Below are 17,941 nucleotides of genomic sequence, written 5' to 3'. Positions count from 1 at the left end.
ATTTTTCTGAAGTATACTCGGTTCCATTATCTGTTCTGATCACTTGAATTATGCAACCACTCTGATTTTCCACAAAAGCCTTGTATTTCCTGAATACATCGAAGACCTCAGATTTATAAATTTAAAAATGAAATCCAACAATAAGTTAACATTTTCAAAACTAACTGAAATGCTCTCAGGTACTTGTCCCGAGGTAATTTTCTCTCCTACTTCCTGGGGGGGAGGGTCTCTCTTTTCGGCACTCTCTCGCCGTAACTTCATTTTCATTCCTTCCCTTTCATTACCTTTCTGAATTATCACCTTACGTGATAGTTTCCCGAGATTCGGTTCCTTCTTTCAGACTTTGCAATGGGTGATAATAGGAATTATTTCAATGCGGGTTTTAAATCTTTTGACATCACTAAATGGAGCACTGGCTGCTCTATGTGATTCGAATGGGTCGAGAGGAGTAGAAACTTGATGAGGAGATCTTCCATGAGCAGAAAACCATGGAATGGATCTGCTTCACTCTCAAAGAAGCTTCCAGTGATCAGAAGAAAACAATCAGAAGACGGAAAACTGCAGAAAAAGAGGCGGAGCATTTCTGTACTAGGAAACATAATGAACATGGAAGATTTATAAGTATTATTTCCATCAATAATGGAGGTAGGTCCATACTGGTCATCCTCATTTAATGCTTTAAAAGTATGGAAGTGCCAGGACCTCCTAAATTAACTTAAGCCAACTACCCTTATGCAAAGGCAGTTAAGGATAGTAAATGGCAATTAGAGACTAAAAAAGAGCAGATATTACGAACAATGCTAGCATTATTGTAGTCCAGACACATGTTGAAGACCAAAAGAATGGGCTTCTAGAAAGATGCCTAGTAGGTCATCTGGAAGGACAGATGAAGGAAAAGCCAACTTTGCCTGAGATAAGAAGATGGTCATCAACACTCTGGAAAAAGGCATTTGGAGTTAACATCTATGAAATGTATGGAGGTATGGAACTGGAAGAATCACAGATTCAATTGTGAATGGTGGAATCCGATGGTAGGTTGTCTCCCCAATAATACTCGGACGATGGAAACATGGATAAGAATTGTTGGAATCCCCCTTCATTTATGGTCGGAGAGAGTATTTCAAGAAATTGAAAACTTATGTGGAGGTTGGGTGGCCACAGAGGAGGAAACAAAACTAAGAAATCATATGAATTGGGCAAGAATTCTGGTTGCCAATGATGGAAGAAACATTCCCAAAGAAGTTTCAATCTCCAGAAATGGAGTAATATTCCACTTTTCGATATGGGTTGAGTGCCAAGTAAGAGTAGAATTACAACCGTAATCTTTGCAAACTGAAAATAGAGTCACCGGAGAAGATAGTGCACATGGAGAAGATAGAGCACATATATTACCCGGTACATGCTTTTGCACAAAAGTCTGAAGTTGGTAAAGGTTGTGGTAAAGTCAGTAGTAAAGCATGTGGAAAAGTACAATCCCAACAGTTTAAAGATTTTGCATTAGAGGAACAAGTGGATCCAACTGTAAAAAGAAGAGAGAGGGCACCACACATGGAGCACACATCTCATTTAATTGAGGGAGAATCTTTGGGCCATCAACAACCCAATAGAAAGAGGAAAATTTACAAGAATGGGCCTGACTTTTTAAGTCAAGTTATTTTTAATGGCATAAGTTGTAAAAGCCCAATACCACATAATAGTGGTAATTTCCCAAAGCTCCCGAAGCTGCAATACAATCAAGAAACAGAAAGAACAACCACACAGAACTTGATTCAAATTACCCATGTAGAGGAGGAGATGGCAAACATGGTCAGGGAATCAATTATCGAATCTCAACGCCAATTAATAGAGATTGATCATAATAAACTAAGAGGGGAGATTTCAGAAAAGGAGGAGGATAATGGTTCGATCACTCTCATGAAGGACTAGGAGATTGAGGAACCACAACCGCTGCAAATTCAACAGCAAGAAGAAAAATGAAATAAGGAGAGGGAGACTTCAAACTGGGTACAACAAAACTTGATCAAGTTGGGTAAAGATATGGGTGTTGACTTCCAGGGCCATGAAGAGGAGGCCTTGGAGCTACTACTTCAAGTAGACAGCTCAAGACAAGCCAGAAGAGTGAAAGTAGAGGATGTATGCAAGAAAACAAGGTGCAGAGGTTCCCAAGAGTTCGAAAGTCTAGTAAGCTTTGATGTGAAATTTAAAAATAGTGGAACCGGGGGTATGGGGAGAAACTTGCTCATTAGTGATAGATGAAGTTTCAATTGGTTACATGGAATCTAAGGGCTTGAATAATAAGGATAAGAGAAGATTAGTCAAAAGTGTTATGGTGTGTGTGTGTGGAATGCAGACATCATTAGTTTGCAAGATACTAAGTTAGAGGGGGATTTGATAGAGGAGATTATGCAAATTTGGGGAGGGAGATGAGTCAAATATGCATGTTTGGAAGCTAGTGGGACTAGAGGGGGAATTTTAATATTGTGGGACAATAGAGTGTGGAAGGGGGATATTTTGGAGACTGGCATCTACACTAACTTGCAAATTTGAAGCTCAACTTCAAAACTTCAGTTGTCACATTACAGGGGTGTATGCCCCCAACTGTTATGTAGAAAGAAGGCTTGTTTGGGAGGAAATAGGGGCGATAAGGGGTTTAATAGAAGGGCCATGGCTGTGTGTGGAGATTTCAATGTGGTGAGGACGTAGTTTCATCTCAGAGAAGAGAAACTGTTTGAGAACAAAGGACATGAGAGAGTTTTCAGATTTCATGGAAGATCTGAAGTTGCTTGACACTCAACTAGAGAGAGGATGGCCAATATACTTGGTTCAAAGGAGACAGTCAAGACATTGCCTCCAGAATTGATAGGATTTTGATATCAAAAGAATGGGATGAAAGCTTCAACAACATCAAATAGATAGCTTTACAAAGGCTCGGATCAGACCACACTCCTATTGCATTGCTTACAAGGAGTGTGGAACCAAAACATAATTATTTAAAGTTTGAAAACTGGTGGTTAGAAACAGATTGGTTCACAAACAGAATCAAAGAACGGTGGGACACTTTCAGCTTCTCTGGGAGACCGGATCTCATACTTGCTTCAAAACTTAAGGTATTAAAAGGAAAGCTTAAGGGGAGCTAAAAGGAGGAACTTACTCAAAGAGTTGGCTGTTTTTGACGAAGCTAGTAAGGGTAGAGCACTTACGGAGGATGAGGTAGCAAGGAAGAACTCTAGATTACTAGAGTTCGAGGAATTGCTCAAATATGATGAAATTGCATGGAGACAAAAATCAAGATCACTATGGTTAAAAGAGGGGGTTAAGAACACTAAGTTGTTCCACAAAATGGCCATTGCACACAAGAGGTACAACAATATTGATGAACTAATGGTCCAAGGAGAACTAACCCAAGATCCTGCAAAATTGAAGGTTAGATAGTAGACTTCTACAAGAAGCTATATACTGAAACTACTAACTGGAGACCTGCCTATACTGATGCAAATTGCCTCTAGTTAACAGAGGAGGAAAAGGAGAATCTGCAGAGGAACTTTGAGGCGAGTGAAGTCCTAAAATGTGTGCAATTGATAAAGCACCTGGGCCTGATGGATTCACGATGGGTTTTTTCTTAAAATGTTGGGAGGTGGTAAAGGAGGACGTCATGAAAGCTTTCCATAACTTCTATGAGCAGGAAGTGTTTGAAAGATGTTTAAATGCAACATTTATTACTCTCATCCCAAAGAACAAGGGTGCTAGGGAATTGAGAGATTTCAGATCCATCAAATGAATAGGCAACATCTATAAGCTTTTTGCTAAAGTTCTGACAGAGAGAATGAAAGGGATAATGGTTAAACTTGTGGATTCCCGACAAATGGCTTTTATCCAAGGAAGGCAAATCATGGATGCAGTGTTGATAACTAATGAGGCAGTGGATTCCAGACAAAAGCAAAAGAAACCAAGATACTTTGTAAGCTAGACATGGAGAAAGCTATGACCACGTTAATTGGGAATATCTTTTGACCACAATGGTGAGATTGGGATTCGGGAGGAAGTGGATCCAATGGATCAGACATTGTATCACTACTGTGAGATTCTCAGTACTTATGAATGGATCCCCTGTCTGTTTCTTTAGTGCAGAGAGGGGACTAAGGCAGGGAGACCCTTTGTCTTCTTTCCTTTTCCTACTTGCTATGGAAGGGCTGAACAATATGATCAAATCAACTAAAATGAAGGGATGACTTAGAGGTTTAGAAGTCAACAGATAGGAAGTTGATAATGTGGAAATTACCCATCTACAATACGCGGATGACACATTGATATTATGTGATGCTGATGAAGGTCAACTAAAGATGTTGAGGGTGACCCTAGTGTTGTTTGAAGGGTTCTCTGGTCTTCACATAAATTGGAGGAAAAGCCACATCTATCCAATTAATGAAGTACGCAACATGGAAACATTAAATACGGTTCTGGGAGGGGACATTGGAGCTCTGCCTACATCATATCTTGGGATGCCTTTGGGGGCCAAATCTTAGTCATATGAAATCTGGAACAATGTGGTTGAGAAATGTGAAATGAAGTTAGCATGATGGAAATCATAATTTCTCTCCAGGGTGGCAGATTGACCTTGATTAATTCTGTTGTTGATTCACTACCAACCTATATGATGTCAGAATTCCCAATTCCCAAAAGTGTAATCACTGGGTTAGATTAAATCAGAAGAAAATTTCTTTGGCAAGGAAACAGTGAAAGGAAAGGCTACAACTTGGTTAAATGGGATGTTGTGATAGTGGGAAAGAAGCATGGAGGTCTCGGAATAAGGAATTTGTTGTATCAAAGCAAAGCTCTTATGATGAAATGGTTATGGAAGTTAAACAATGGAGAGTAAACCTACTGGAAGGAAGTCATTAAAGCTAAATATAAGGAGAAAGATAACTAGATGACCAAAGAAGTGACTACAACATATGGGTTAGTGTATGGAGATCCATTAGATCTTTGTGGTCCGAATTTAAGGCTAACACACGGATCAAAGTGAGGAATGGAGAGATTATAGAATTCTGGAAAGATGTTTGGCATGAGGCAGGTAGGCTAGAGGCCTTGTATCCTGATATATACTCTCTGGTGTCTCACCAACAGAAGACTATAGTAGATCACTGGACTCCTCAAGGGTGGAACTTCATCTTTAGAAGACAATTAAATGATTGGGAGATTCAAGGTTAGCAAATTTTTTCAACACCATTGGGCAATTTAATAGGAGGTCAGGACATTTTGTGGTGGAAAGGCAATTGAAAGGGCAGCTTTAAGGTGGGTTGTGCATACAATTGGTTGAACCACACCAATCAACCTCAAAGTCACTAGCCATGGAGAGGAATCTGGAAGTAAAAAATTCCACTCAAATGACATGTTTTGTTTGGTTGTTAGCCAAGGAGACTGTACTGACTCGAGACAACTTAAAGAAAAGGGGGATACCATTATGTTCTAGATGTTTCTTTTGTGGTGAAACTGCTGAGACAGTTAACCATCTCTTTCTACACTGCAAGATGACAAGTCAAACTATGGAGGTTATTCCTGAGCCTTAAGTGTATGTCATGACCATGCCTGCCAAGATCACAAAAGCAATTCAGAGTTGGGAGGAAGCAGGAAAGCAATCCAAGAATAGAGATGGTGGAGAACTGTCCCAGCTAGCATATGGTGGGCAATATGGAAGGAAAGCAACACTAGAGCTTTCGATAGTGTTGAGAATAGTATGCAAAAAGTCAAACTAAATTGTCTTATGCTACTATGTTTTTGGTGTAATCAACTATACTCAAATGATACTATCTCCTTAATTGATGTAATAGACTCAATTTAGTTAAAGATAGTAGAATTTGAAGTACATGTTGTAAATACTGATCAGTGTACTGACTTTTGAGGAATAGACAAAGTTACCATTTTCAAAAAAATTAAATCTAACAATATCTGGTACAATCAACAATAAAGGCAATATAGTACTTACTACCTTGTAAAGATGGTGTTTTCTGAGGTCCGCTTACTTCCGTGTGAATAATAAGCTGCAACTTCTTCTTTGCCCTCCATGATGAATTTTGAAAAGGCAACCTTGTTTGCTTCCCATACTAATAAGCTTCACATGCCGGTAGGTTCTTCTCAAGGCTTGGAAGACCTTCTGCTAGTTGATTTTCTTTCATGAAGAGTATAACATCATGATCAAAATGTCCGAGTCTTTTGTGCCGTTGTTCTGAGTTATTTTCCAACTAGATAACTACTGCTTGCTCCTTGTTCAACATGCTTAAGGCAAAACTTTTTCCTTTCATCTTGATCTTGAACATCTCTTTATTATGAGCATCCTTGATGACACATGATTTTTCTTCAAACAACACTTTCAAACCATTAAAAAGTAGCTGTCCAACCCTTGAGAGGCTTTGGTCAAGATCAGGAACAAAGAGAACATCAACTATATGTTTCAAATCTGTAAGGCTTTCGATTGCAACAATTCCTTTGCCTCTTGCATCGAGATATTCTTCATTTCCAATTTTCACTTTGGAAATAAAAGATCTATCTAGATGTTTAAAGAGTTCTTGGTTGCTGGTCATATGATTTGTGTATCCAACTCTCAATTAACCAACTTTTAGAAGCGCTTTTGCTAGCAAAACAGGTTGCTACAAACAATTGCTCTTCTGGATATTGATTTACAACAACCTTAGCTTCTTGTTGTTGTGGTTGTGACTTGCATACCCTCTCCACATGGCCTAATTTACCACATTGTTGCACTTGACATTTGGTCTCCATCAACTTTTTTGAGAGGGATTTTTCTTTCTGCAATAAGGGCAGGTAGACTAACTTCTGCCCTGATTGTTGTAGTTATTGCTTGAACTCTGCTTCTTGATCTTTTTCCTTCCTTTGTTTGGCTCGTTGTTATGTGAATTAGCTTGAAAAGCACCTTCAACAAAACCTTCTTTCTTCATTAATCTCTTTTGCTCCAATGCATGCAAAGCTTTAACAAATTTGCCAAGGTAACGCTTGACAGATCTTTAGAATTCTCTAAAGATTGTGACTTCATAGTAACAAGAATCTTTTGAACAATTCTTTCATCAACGAAATTCTTACCAAACAGTCTCACCTTGTTGGCCAAGTCGAGTAGTTGGTCTGCATAGTCTTCTATAGTTTCTGAGTCTTTCATTCTCTTCATTTCAAATTCTTGACTCAGATTCATCACTTGCATATTCTGCACTCTTTCATTTCCTTGGTATTCTTGTTTGAGATACTCTTAAATTTCTGCAGCAGACTTCATTTGCATAATTCTGGGAAGAATTGAATGGGATATTGAAGAGAAAAGACAAGCTTTAGCTTCGGCTTTCCTTGTCTTATTCTCCTTGTGATGAATAATCTAATGCACTATTGAGAGGAGTTACTTCATTATCCTCTTGTACTGTTTCCCAGAGATCCACCGCTTCAAGATGAACCGCCATTCTAATTGCCCAAGCTTGATAATTTTCACCATTGATGACTGGTGGAGTTGAGAAGCCTGTTTCAGAATTCATTTTCTATAAGCTATTTAAGATACTAGTTCAAACTAAAGCCTAAAATATGGCAACTGACTAATCAGATTCAGCCAAATACTGTAATCCTACTTTTAAGTTGTATATTGATAGTTGATACAACAGAAAGTGGAACTAATCTCCAGGTTTTGAGGCACCACATTCAACATGAAATTTCACCGAATTTGCTTAGGGTGCTTTTAATCGCAGCAGAAGCTTGCTATTTGTTAGCAGTTGGAACTCATTTGATATCGAGGAAGATGGTCCTAATTGATACGGGTGGATTGGAAGTAGCAGAGGATTCATGACAAGTATACACATTAGTCATAATGTACTTCTGTGGATTGGTCATATCATGTGCTTAGCTTCAGAAGGTATAGGGGAAATCAACGACAAATGGGTGAAGTATACATATTAGTCATAATGTACTTCTGTGGATTGGTCATATCATGTGCTTAGCTTTAGAAGGTATAGGGGAAATCAACGACAAATGGGTGAAGCAGCAGTGGTCATATGAATACTCCATATATGAGATCGGTCAGGGAAGATACATCAGAATAGTTGCGGTACAAGGAAGAAGGAAGAGACATGTTATTTTTCCTAAGTTCAAGGAGAATAAAGGTTGGGCTAATATTGCAAGGAACATCCAAAGATTTGCAGAGAAACGAAATAATAAAACATTTGGAAAGTCGACAACGAACCGGCAAGGGTCACTGTGTTGGTTGAATAGATGATCTCCCAAATGGGGGGTCTCAATTTTGAAACACCCTGTATGTTTCTTGGTCGAGTTCGTCAATCATTGCTTGCCTAGTGTGATTTACCTCTCTTGTATGATTTGCAGGTTATTACACTAATGGACCAGGGTATATCATGTGTGCACCCGAAGGGTAGTAGCTGTGGGTTTCTTTGTCAACAAAAAAGAGTTGATAACAAGTCATATGCAGGGGCTACCATAATCCAGAAATAATCTAACTCGAAAACTAAATGCCGGCTGTGATAAGGAGGTGTTGTGGATATTAGGTCATAAGTATAACAACAGAGTTGTATGAGCAAGTGCCTAATATCTTAATTAGATAGGAACATAAAATAAAGTAAGACTTTTGAAACTTGTGGTCTAAAATAAGCCATAGACATTCGTGTGGCTATAAATGATCTCATTAAAGGTAAAATGGACATTTTAAATTTAAGTAGTTATGAAATATGGAAATGTGTTATTCGTTTTTGAAGTTTGAACCGATTAAAAAGGAAAGAGTGTCACATAAAAATTGGGGTAGAGCATATGATTAATATATGTGCTACGAAGAACTGGAATGAACTTGGTGGCAGAACCTGGAATGATGGACATGGTCGGTAAAAGCTTTCTTATTGAATCTCCATCAAATTATGAAGCAACTTGGGCTCTTGTGAGTGATTTGATATGGAGGGGTTTTAAAACAATCTTTTTGTTTGGGCATGTCTAATGCTTGAAGAATAATATTGCCAACTACATGGATTCGATAGAACTTCCTGGCACATATGTTGCGGGGAGACACTATCTGAGCTATTGGAAAGCACTGTAGGGGTTTTTTGAGTCTAGATGATGTGACACGTACGAGAGAACATTTGAAATGGGCGACAATTCAAGTTCGATCCTCATCGGCCCAAACGCAGTTATACATTTTATTCAAGACGGAGAGTGCGGAATTAAAATTCAGGTGGGTATAGAGAAGGCTGTACAACTATGATGGAAATCTTTTTCTCGAAACGATGGTAATGGCCGGAGGTGCTGTGGAAGAATTGATAATGAAAAGGGAGGTGCATCAGTAATTCCACGCACTACTGAAGTCATTGAGGGTTTCCCATAGCAGCACATCGTCTACCGCAGCTTTGATTCTAAATTTCAATCAGTGCAAAATCATTCATGTGGTCCACATGCAAATACAAATGGAAATGAAAAAGCAAAAGCCGAGTAATGGTTTGAGTCCATTGTCTCGGAGTAAAAGGTGATTTAACCATGTTTTTTTTGTCCATTGAAACCTTCTCGTGAAATTATACACATAAAGCTCGAAATCGTGATATAATTTCTCCAGAGTCGTTGGTGATTGCAGAGTAGCGAAGGATAAAATTACTGAAAAACGAGAATTTTCTGTGGGGTTGGTAATGCCTCTCCAATGACCCATTCAGTAGATATTAATGGGCTCAAATCAGACTCTTTTCTCATGGAATTGTCAGCAGCCCAACATAAAGCTCGAAATCGTGATATAATTTCTCCAGAACCTTTGGTGATTGCCGAGCAGTTATCATTTGAAGTTGACCAAGTTTCTTCTTTTAGGTAGGAAACATATGCAAAGGTTCGATTTGGGGGCTTTGATAAGTGACAGAAGATTAGAAGCTACTTTTGCAGAGGAAGGTTCTCTGTCTTCTTCTGACAAACTTCTGGCATTACCATGAACGGAGATGACGTCCAACATGCAACGCAACAGTGCATACAATTTTCTTTTCCTTCTATTAAATTTGATTGTGTTTCTAAAAATGGGTTCAAAGATGTATAACCAAGGTGTGTAAACAAATGGGTTGGGCTTTGAGGGCTGTGAAGAGAAAGCTTTGACTTTATCTATTAGAATGAAATGCAGATCTTCTGTAAGCTCGGCTTTGAAGAAGTCGGGGTGCTTAATAAAGAGCAGTTAACAGAGAGGGCTGGTACCATGATGGAATTACATGACGTGATAAGGTTAGCACAAATTTTATGTAGACAAAGATCCAGATTTTTGTGGATAAGAGTGGGGGACAATTCAAAGAAATAGAGTTTTTACACAACAGAAGGTTTAATATGATTGAAAAGTTGAATATCAACGGAGTATCATGATTGAAAAGCCGAAAGTTAACGGAGTAGAGGTGGATAAACGTGGAGTAATCAATGAGGAGATACTTAGTTACAAGGACTTGTACAGGGACGATGAAAATTGGAGGCCCTCCTTCCAAGCCAATTGTTCCAGATTATCAGCAAAAGATAGTGAATGGCTTCATAGACCATTTCCAGAAGAGGAAGTGGAGTATGTCATTAGAAGTTGTTAAGTGAGAAGGTTCCTGAACCTAAACATTATTGGGTCCATGGTGAAGGATGATGTTATGGCTGCTGTAGGTTTCTTCTATCATTCTGGGAAATTTGAAAGAAGCTTTTATGCCTCTTGCATGTCTTTAATCCCTAAGAAGGCAAGTGCATTGAGGGATTTCAGGCCAATTAGCTTATTGGAAAGCCACTATAACATCATTTCCTATTTGTTGATAGAAAGACAAGAAGGTTATGAAATGCTTGGTACTTGGTAGTAGATACACAAAAGGCCTTCATATAAATAATGCACCCAGTGCTCATTGCAATTGAGTGCTTAGTAGGAGACATGGTGAAGTGGTATTCTGTAATTTATGTAAGTTGGACGTAGAAAAGGAATTTGATATGTGAATTGGTTTTACCTACTTAATCTGTTAAAATATATGACATTTGGCGAAAAGTGGATTTGGTGTATTAAATGGTGCATTTCCACTGTTACGTAAGCTGTGATTATTAATGGAACTCCAGAAGACTCTAGGAATTAAGACAGGTGGACCCTCTATCCCCTTCTTATATAGTCCTTCTATGGGAGACATCAGTCTAATGCTACACAGAGCGATGACTTTGCATTGGATTAAAGGGTTCAAAACTGGGACAACAAGACTTGATAGAGTGAAGGTTTGTACGTACTATATGCCAATGATATTCTTGTTTCTTGTGGAGCTAAGGAGAAACTTAGATATTTAAGAGCCATCTTGCTATTGTTTGAATCAGTCTCAGTTTAAAGATCAACTTGATGTGGATGACTTGCACATGCTAATGAGAATTTGGGGTGTCTAATTGGTGAGCTTCCAACCATTTTTTTGGGCATTCCGTTAGGAGCAACAATATAAGGCAAAGATTGAAGAAAGACTTGAAAGAAACTTGAAACTTGGAATAGACAATACCTATATCTGGGTTAGCAGGGTTATACTTATTTACAGTGTTCTTGATTCCTTACCAACTTACCTTATGTTGCTCTTTCCTATGCCTTCCAGTGTGAAGAATAACTTGAACAAGATCAGAAGGAATTTGTGGAATGATAACAAAGAAAAGAGATCCTTCAATTTGGTAAGGTGGTAAATGGTGATACAAGAAAAGTACATGGGGGGATTTAATCAGGTAAAAGATAATGTCATCAGGTAAATAAGATTCTTCATAGTGCAACTTATAAGCAGTTAGATATAAGTTAAATTCATGTTGACGTCATATAAGGTCAAGACTTCCTAAATTAAGAGAATGCATCAGAGTTTCTGTTTGGTAGTTATGAACAAGATTACTTCTTTGTTTCTTGAGAAGTGTTAGGCGAATTTGTTAAAAACATTAGTCTCTTCAGTAAAAAGCCTAAACACTTAATTTGTGGTTCTTTCACTTCCTTGCCACTGGCATGCAGATGATGAACTTAAATACAAAAAATTAAGGATCAGTTCCTGCTTGGTATAAAAGTTTCTCCAGTTATATGTGTGTGAGAATCTGAGCATTCAGACTCAAAATCTAAGGCGATAGTTTGAGACCTTTATACATTGATTTAGAAGCTCTAAACAACTCCTGTGTAACAACCATATGAGTTGAGACCCTACTATACGTGTATCCAGATTTTGTGGTTCACACATGCACTTTTATGTGGTGAAAGAATTCAGCCCAAGACCTTAAGACAACTGGTGGAGTAATTCAAGACCGTTGAACTGCTGTGGAACAACTATATAACTCAAAATAGGACTTTATATGGGTCCAATTTGTTTCATGGTTTTTACATCAGGTTTTTTTCTCCTTTCTGCAATTTTATATCTAGGGTGTGTTTGGTATGAAGGAAAATGTTTTCCTAGAAAATGTTTTTCTGCAAAACAAGTAGATTTTAGACTTATTTTCTCATGTTTGGTTGGTGAGTAGAAAATATTTTCCGAAAATGATTTTGTGTTTGATTTATAAATGAAAAATATTTTTGAGGAACATCTTTTATTTTTACTAGAATACAAAATAAATTATGAAATTGAAAATATTTTTTTAAAACAATTTTTTTGGATAGTGGTGATGGGGGGGGGGGGGGGAGCAGAGGGAGGGGTTAGGAGTGAAAAAATAAAAAATTGAAGTTGATAGTATTTTTAAAAATTAAAATTAATTTTTTGGGGGTAGGGGTGAGGGGGCTGGTAGGGGTGGGTAGAGGGGGGCTTGCCGGGGGGGGGGAGGTAGGAGTTTAAAAATAAAAATTTGGAGTTGAAAATATTTTTAAAAAGAAAAATTAATTTTTAGGGGAGAGGGTGGTGTTGTGGGAGGGGGGCGGGGGGGAGGGAGGGTGGGTTAGAGATCGGGTGAAAAAATAAAATTTTGAAATTGAAAATATTTTTTAAAAAATTGATGTTTTTCCCAAAAAAAATGTAATTTGAAATTGGATGAGTGCTTTGGAAAATGTTTTCCTTAATTTTTGAAGGGAAGTCATTTTTCTTAATTTTGAGGAAAATGAGTTAATTTGGAAAATATTTTCCAAAACTTTTGCCCCAACCAAACATGAGAAAATTGGAAAATATTTTCCTTCATACCAAACACACTCCTAAGTTGAGTCATGCTATTGGGTCTTGAGTCTGCTAGACTAAGCCAGTTTCTATTCCAGGTAAGAGGTGTTGTTGTTCCTCGTGCTTCCTAATTGTCCTTGAACTGTTTTTTTTTTCTTTTGGAAAATGCATAAATTGCATTTCGAACTTGATAGGAGACTAGGCTACGGACTTGAACTTAACCCCCCCCCCCCCCCTCTCTAAAGTGAAATTAATACTCCCTTAACAGATGGAATGACACACAAAATGTCATCAACTTTCGGGAAGAGCATGAAAGGAAAAATAACACAAAATGCTCAAAAGGTACATTTGTCATCTTCTTATTGGATGATATACAATTAGTCTAAGTTGCTCGAGCTCTTCACTTTTGGTGCCGCGCTCGTGTCGACACGACATGGATGTGGGTGTGGAATCCGTGTCTGATTTGGTCAAATTTTGGGTACTTGGACCAAAATCGATGGGGATAGTTTTATTGATTCCAATTATCAATACAAAAGCTAAGGTGAAATTGAAGAAAATGAAATACCTTGTTTATAGAAATTTCTATGTCGCTTCTTTTCCTTTAATCTCCTTCCAAGATTCTCCTCAAGTTCTCCACAAAATATCTCATAATTTAGGTTTTATAACTCTATTTTTAGATATTTTAATCCATACATGGATCCTTATCCCTGAATCTTAAAAATATGATCATGAAGGATCCAACTTGTAGATCCACACCCTTATCGGACACCCACACCCGAGTCCGAGCAACTTAGCAATTAGTTATACTTAATCATATATTCTTAGTATTTTTCTTTTAGGTTAACATTTTCCTTTTATTTTTCTTTATTATTATTTTCTCCCTTTCCTCTTTCTTGCTTCCCAGGATTTTCTGATGCGGACCTCTCCCTCGACATCTTTTCCCTCATCTACGTCATTCTCGTTTTCTTTGTACATAAAATTGATTAATGGGTTTAATATTATATATTATAAATGGGAGTTCAAATTTGTTTCTTAGACAATACCGATGTGAGTTTGGTTGGCAGAAAAGTTCGCTATCACCATTGTTTCCCCATAAAGTGGACAATGTCTATGTTTCCTTTGTAAAACACTGATTAAATCACCTTCCTCAAATCTTACCCCTTATAAATCGGAATCCAAGATCCAAAAGTAGAGATTGAAACCGAACAACCTTCACCGGAAAATTGAATTCGAATGACCTTGATTTCCTCTATACAATGGTCTATCTTGTTGAGAAGCCCTTTGAATTGTGAGCAGTGTGTCAGTGTTATGGATTTCATTACTGAAAAACTACGCCATGAAAATGCAACTCATAGCCATGGATGTAGAAAAAAAGAGTAGGGAAAGAATAAGGAAGGAAGAACGGAAAAACAATAATAATAATAGTAAAATGAACAATAATAAAAATAATTTTAAAAATGATCTTATACACATGTCAGGCACGTTTCACACGTGTATTACTCTTGTACATCAATCTGGGTTTGTTTCACTTTAAACTAGAATATGGTAAAGAAACACCCGTAAAGTTTTTTAAAATGATATTATAAACATGTCGGGCACGTTTCACACGTGTATCTCTGTTGTACATTAATCTGGGTTTGTTTCACTTTAAACTAGAATATGGTAAAGAAACACCCGTAAATTTAAGGCATGTAGCCGAGTTATCAAAGTAAGTTTGAGGTGCTACTTATGTATTTTCACTTTTTCTTTTGATAAAGCTTGTTTTTATTGAGCTCATTTGCAGCTCTGCCACCTGTACCTTACATATTTTCTGCTCTTTCTAGAAAAGCATCAGTTTACGAAACTGAAAGCTCTTTTATGTCATATCTATTGGAAGAGATGATGATGACACTGGGATCACATAATTTAGCATTTTCTATCTACATACGAGCTATTAGACTGAATTAAAGTAGAAATATTGCTGGGGATCACCTGGTAACGACAAAATTTCACCCTTTTATGTTCATTAGGTTTCAAAGATCATCTAAATATGTGAAATATATTGAGTGTTTTAATCTGTTGGCTTGTATTTTTGTGACCAGTGGAAATTCAATTTATTAATGCTTGCTTATAAAACCTCCATTTTTGCCGACTATTATAAGTATAATTGTCTTATGGTCTGATGCAGGTGCTGAGAGCCTTTGGTTGGATGCTTCCAGCTATTATTATGTCAGTAGTACTTGGAACAGGCACAAATACTATTATCATGGCATTAGCACTTCCTTTGGCACAGTCTGCTCTTTCATTAGTGATGGATGCCATCTGGGGATGGTCCGATGAAGGTCCACGATCCAGTTACAAGAAAAAGAAAAGACGCTGTGCTAGAGCAGCGAGCAACCCTGGAACAACAATGGGAAAAGGAGTAAATACTCGAAATGGCAAGGTTCGAGATTGTCAGTCCTCAAATGGTGCACCAGATAGAAAAAAGTCAGGAAGCACTCTAAACTTTGGTGGTTGGGATGAACTAGACAATCATGGGATGGAAGGACATCAGGAAAAGTCCCTCAATCAGAGTCTGGCTGAACCAAAACAATGGACTGATGGTAAATTGAGCAAGAGAATCGGAAGGGGAGGAACTCCATTTGTATTGAGACTGCTAATTGCTGTTTTCCCATTCTTAGGATCCTGGACCAAGCTACTGTAAATTTGTAATGGATTTCGGGAGCCAAACACCCTGCTGTTTGGCAGCAAGCAATCTTTTATTTGGTCCTTGTTTTTCTCAAAGCTAGATTTGAAGTTGGAACCCAAATCATATAATTGTACAGATTAAACAGTTTAGACGAGCTTGTGTTCATTCTTATTCATTTCGAGCTCACTTTTGTCCTAAAATAATGCCAGACAAAAAGGTATAACGATAGACCTTGATTGCTTTGTTTAATTTTGTTTCAGAAGGATTCGTCTGTCATTTCTTCTAGCACCTGGGAAATGATATGTATGTATGAAGATATCTAAATAGTGTTAAGCAATACATGAACTGAATTTTTATTTTGGATTGAAGTTAACTGGTGACAGGTAATTTAATGCTTAATTATGATAATCAGTCATTGATTTTGTTTGGAAATATGTTCTGGTTAGAGACATGATAATTAAAGAGAGTTACAATTTAGTCATTCATAGACTTTGTCAAACTAATAACTCTCATATTATTATCATTTGTCACATTTTTGAATTACAGAAAAATATCATATTTGTCTTTCAATATCATCAATTATTAGGTAAACAACCTGCACATCGCAAGGTGAAAACTACTTTAATAGCTTACAAGTTATGGAATATGTTATGCCGTTTATAAAGTTTTTAAAATACAAAGCCACATCACTTAGTCGGATGAATTAAGATATATATAGAATAACATCAATTTTATTTTGACTTGCAACATGAGCAAGTTAAAAAAGTAAAAAGCTTGTACAGAAAGTTCTATAATTATTAGATTTATCTTTTCACTATCTTTCTATGAAGAGTCATAGCTAATTGTGAGTTACTTTTTTTTCTAGTTACATTGTCATTAGTAAAAATAATTTATAAGAATTCATACCTGTCATAGAGCTAAAGTTGAATTATCATTTTGTCCCTATATTAAATCACAATCAAAGTAATTAAATATTAATAAATAAATTGCTAATTATTTTATAGTCTAAACGTAACTACTCTTAATTTTAAAATTGAAGTCTTAAAAGTTAATCACATTTAATAATTTAATACATAGTCTAAAATTAAAAGGGAAAATTTGGATTACTATCTTATCCCTATCCTTAAATTGAAATTGTAAAAATCATTTGATTGCTTATTAGTAAAATATTAGTATATAAAGTATATAATAAAGTTTAATTATCTTCAGGCACATTTTCCTTTTTTTTTTAAAAAAATAGTTTAGAAATTTTGAAGTTTATCGCTTAGCCCTATTTATAAATTAATGAATTGTTAATTTATTTACATGTGTTGATTTATGCCTCCTTAATTCTTATTTTGATACTCTAATATGTAAATAAATTATTTTAATGAGAAATTAATTTTTTTGTAATCTGTTCAATTTCTTGGAGTTATTTTTTAATATTACATATAAAACTTTTAATTAATAATATCTTAATTATATTGTACAATTATATAGTTTCAACCTTCAGTAAATCTATCCTATAATAATGAAGACATACTAAAAATGATGCAAATGAAAAGGCATAACAGACGAGGGAAACAAAGAGTCTCATTTACTCTAATATATTGTGTATATTCTCTTTATCAGATGTTAATCATTCTACAATCTAGCCTATCATCTTTCTGATTTCATATGTTCATTGGTGATACTGCAATAAGTATCTTTTCTTTTTGTTTCATCCTAGCAATATTCTAATTTTGTAAGTGTCAGAACAAATGAACAAGAATGATAAAAATACAAGGAATTCAAAAAACAAAACTTGCTTGGTTTAAAGGCACGTTAATACATTTCTTGAAGATAGTTGGAGTCTCTCCCACGAGCAATCGGAAGCATAAATAACAACTCTATCTTCGAGATTCAACTAAGCCACAAAACAAGTAGCATTCAAGAATGTTGCTCTTCTATTCTTGAATTGGTGATTTCACCTTCTGATTAATGTCTCACAAGCATTTTCAAGGGAAAGTTTTTTTTTTTTTGGACATGCTTCTCTTTTTCAACTAAAATAAAACTCAATTTATAGGATAAAAGTTTTGCAAGCAAAGACTTTTAAATAATATAATTTATTATATGTTCATGAATGAAAAATAAAAGTCATCTTTCAAGAAATCCATAACGTAGAATTAAAAAGCCTCTTTCAAAATCCTATAAC

At 36.4% G+C, this 17,941-nt stretch overlaps 1 protein-coding gene across 1 annotated transcript in view; it reads left to right on the top strand.

Annotated features, from left to right (window-relative positions):
- LOC101247423 (uncharacterized) overlaps nucleotides 1-16,136 on the top strand; it is a 30,908-nt gene extending 14,772 nt beyond the window's left edge. Inside the window, exon 2 of the mRNA XM_004237464.5 lies at nucleotides 15,268-16,136. Coding sequence (XP_004237512.1) covers nucleotides 15,268-15,783 — 516 coding nt within the window. The 3' untranslated portion in view covers nucleotides 15,784-16,136. The remainder of the gene's footprint in view (nucleotides 1-15,267) is intronic.
- Nucleotides 16,137-17,941: the final 1,805 nt, after the last annotated feature.

The sequence above is a fragment of the Solanum lycopersicum genome, chromosome 4 (assembly GCF_036512215.1).
Source record: "Solanum lycopersicum chromosome 4, SLM_r2.1".
NCBI classification, from domain to species: domain Eukaryota; kingdom Viridiplantae; phylum Streptophyta; class Magnoliopsida; order Solanales; family Solanaceae; genus Solanum; species Solanum lycopersicum.
Note: the sequence above shows the minus strand (reverse complement) of the source record. Positions and strands in the feature narration are given on the sequence as shown.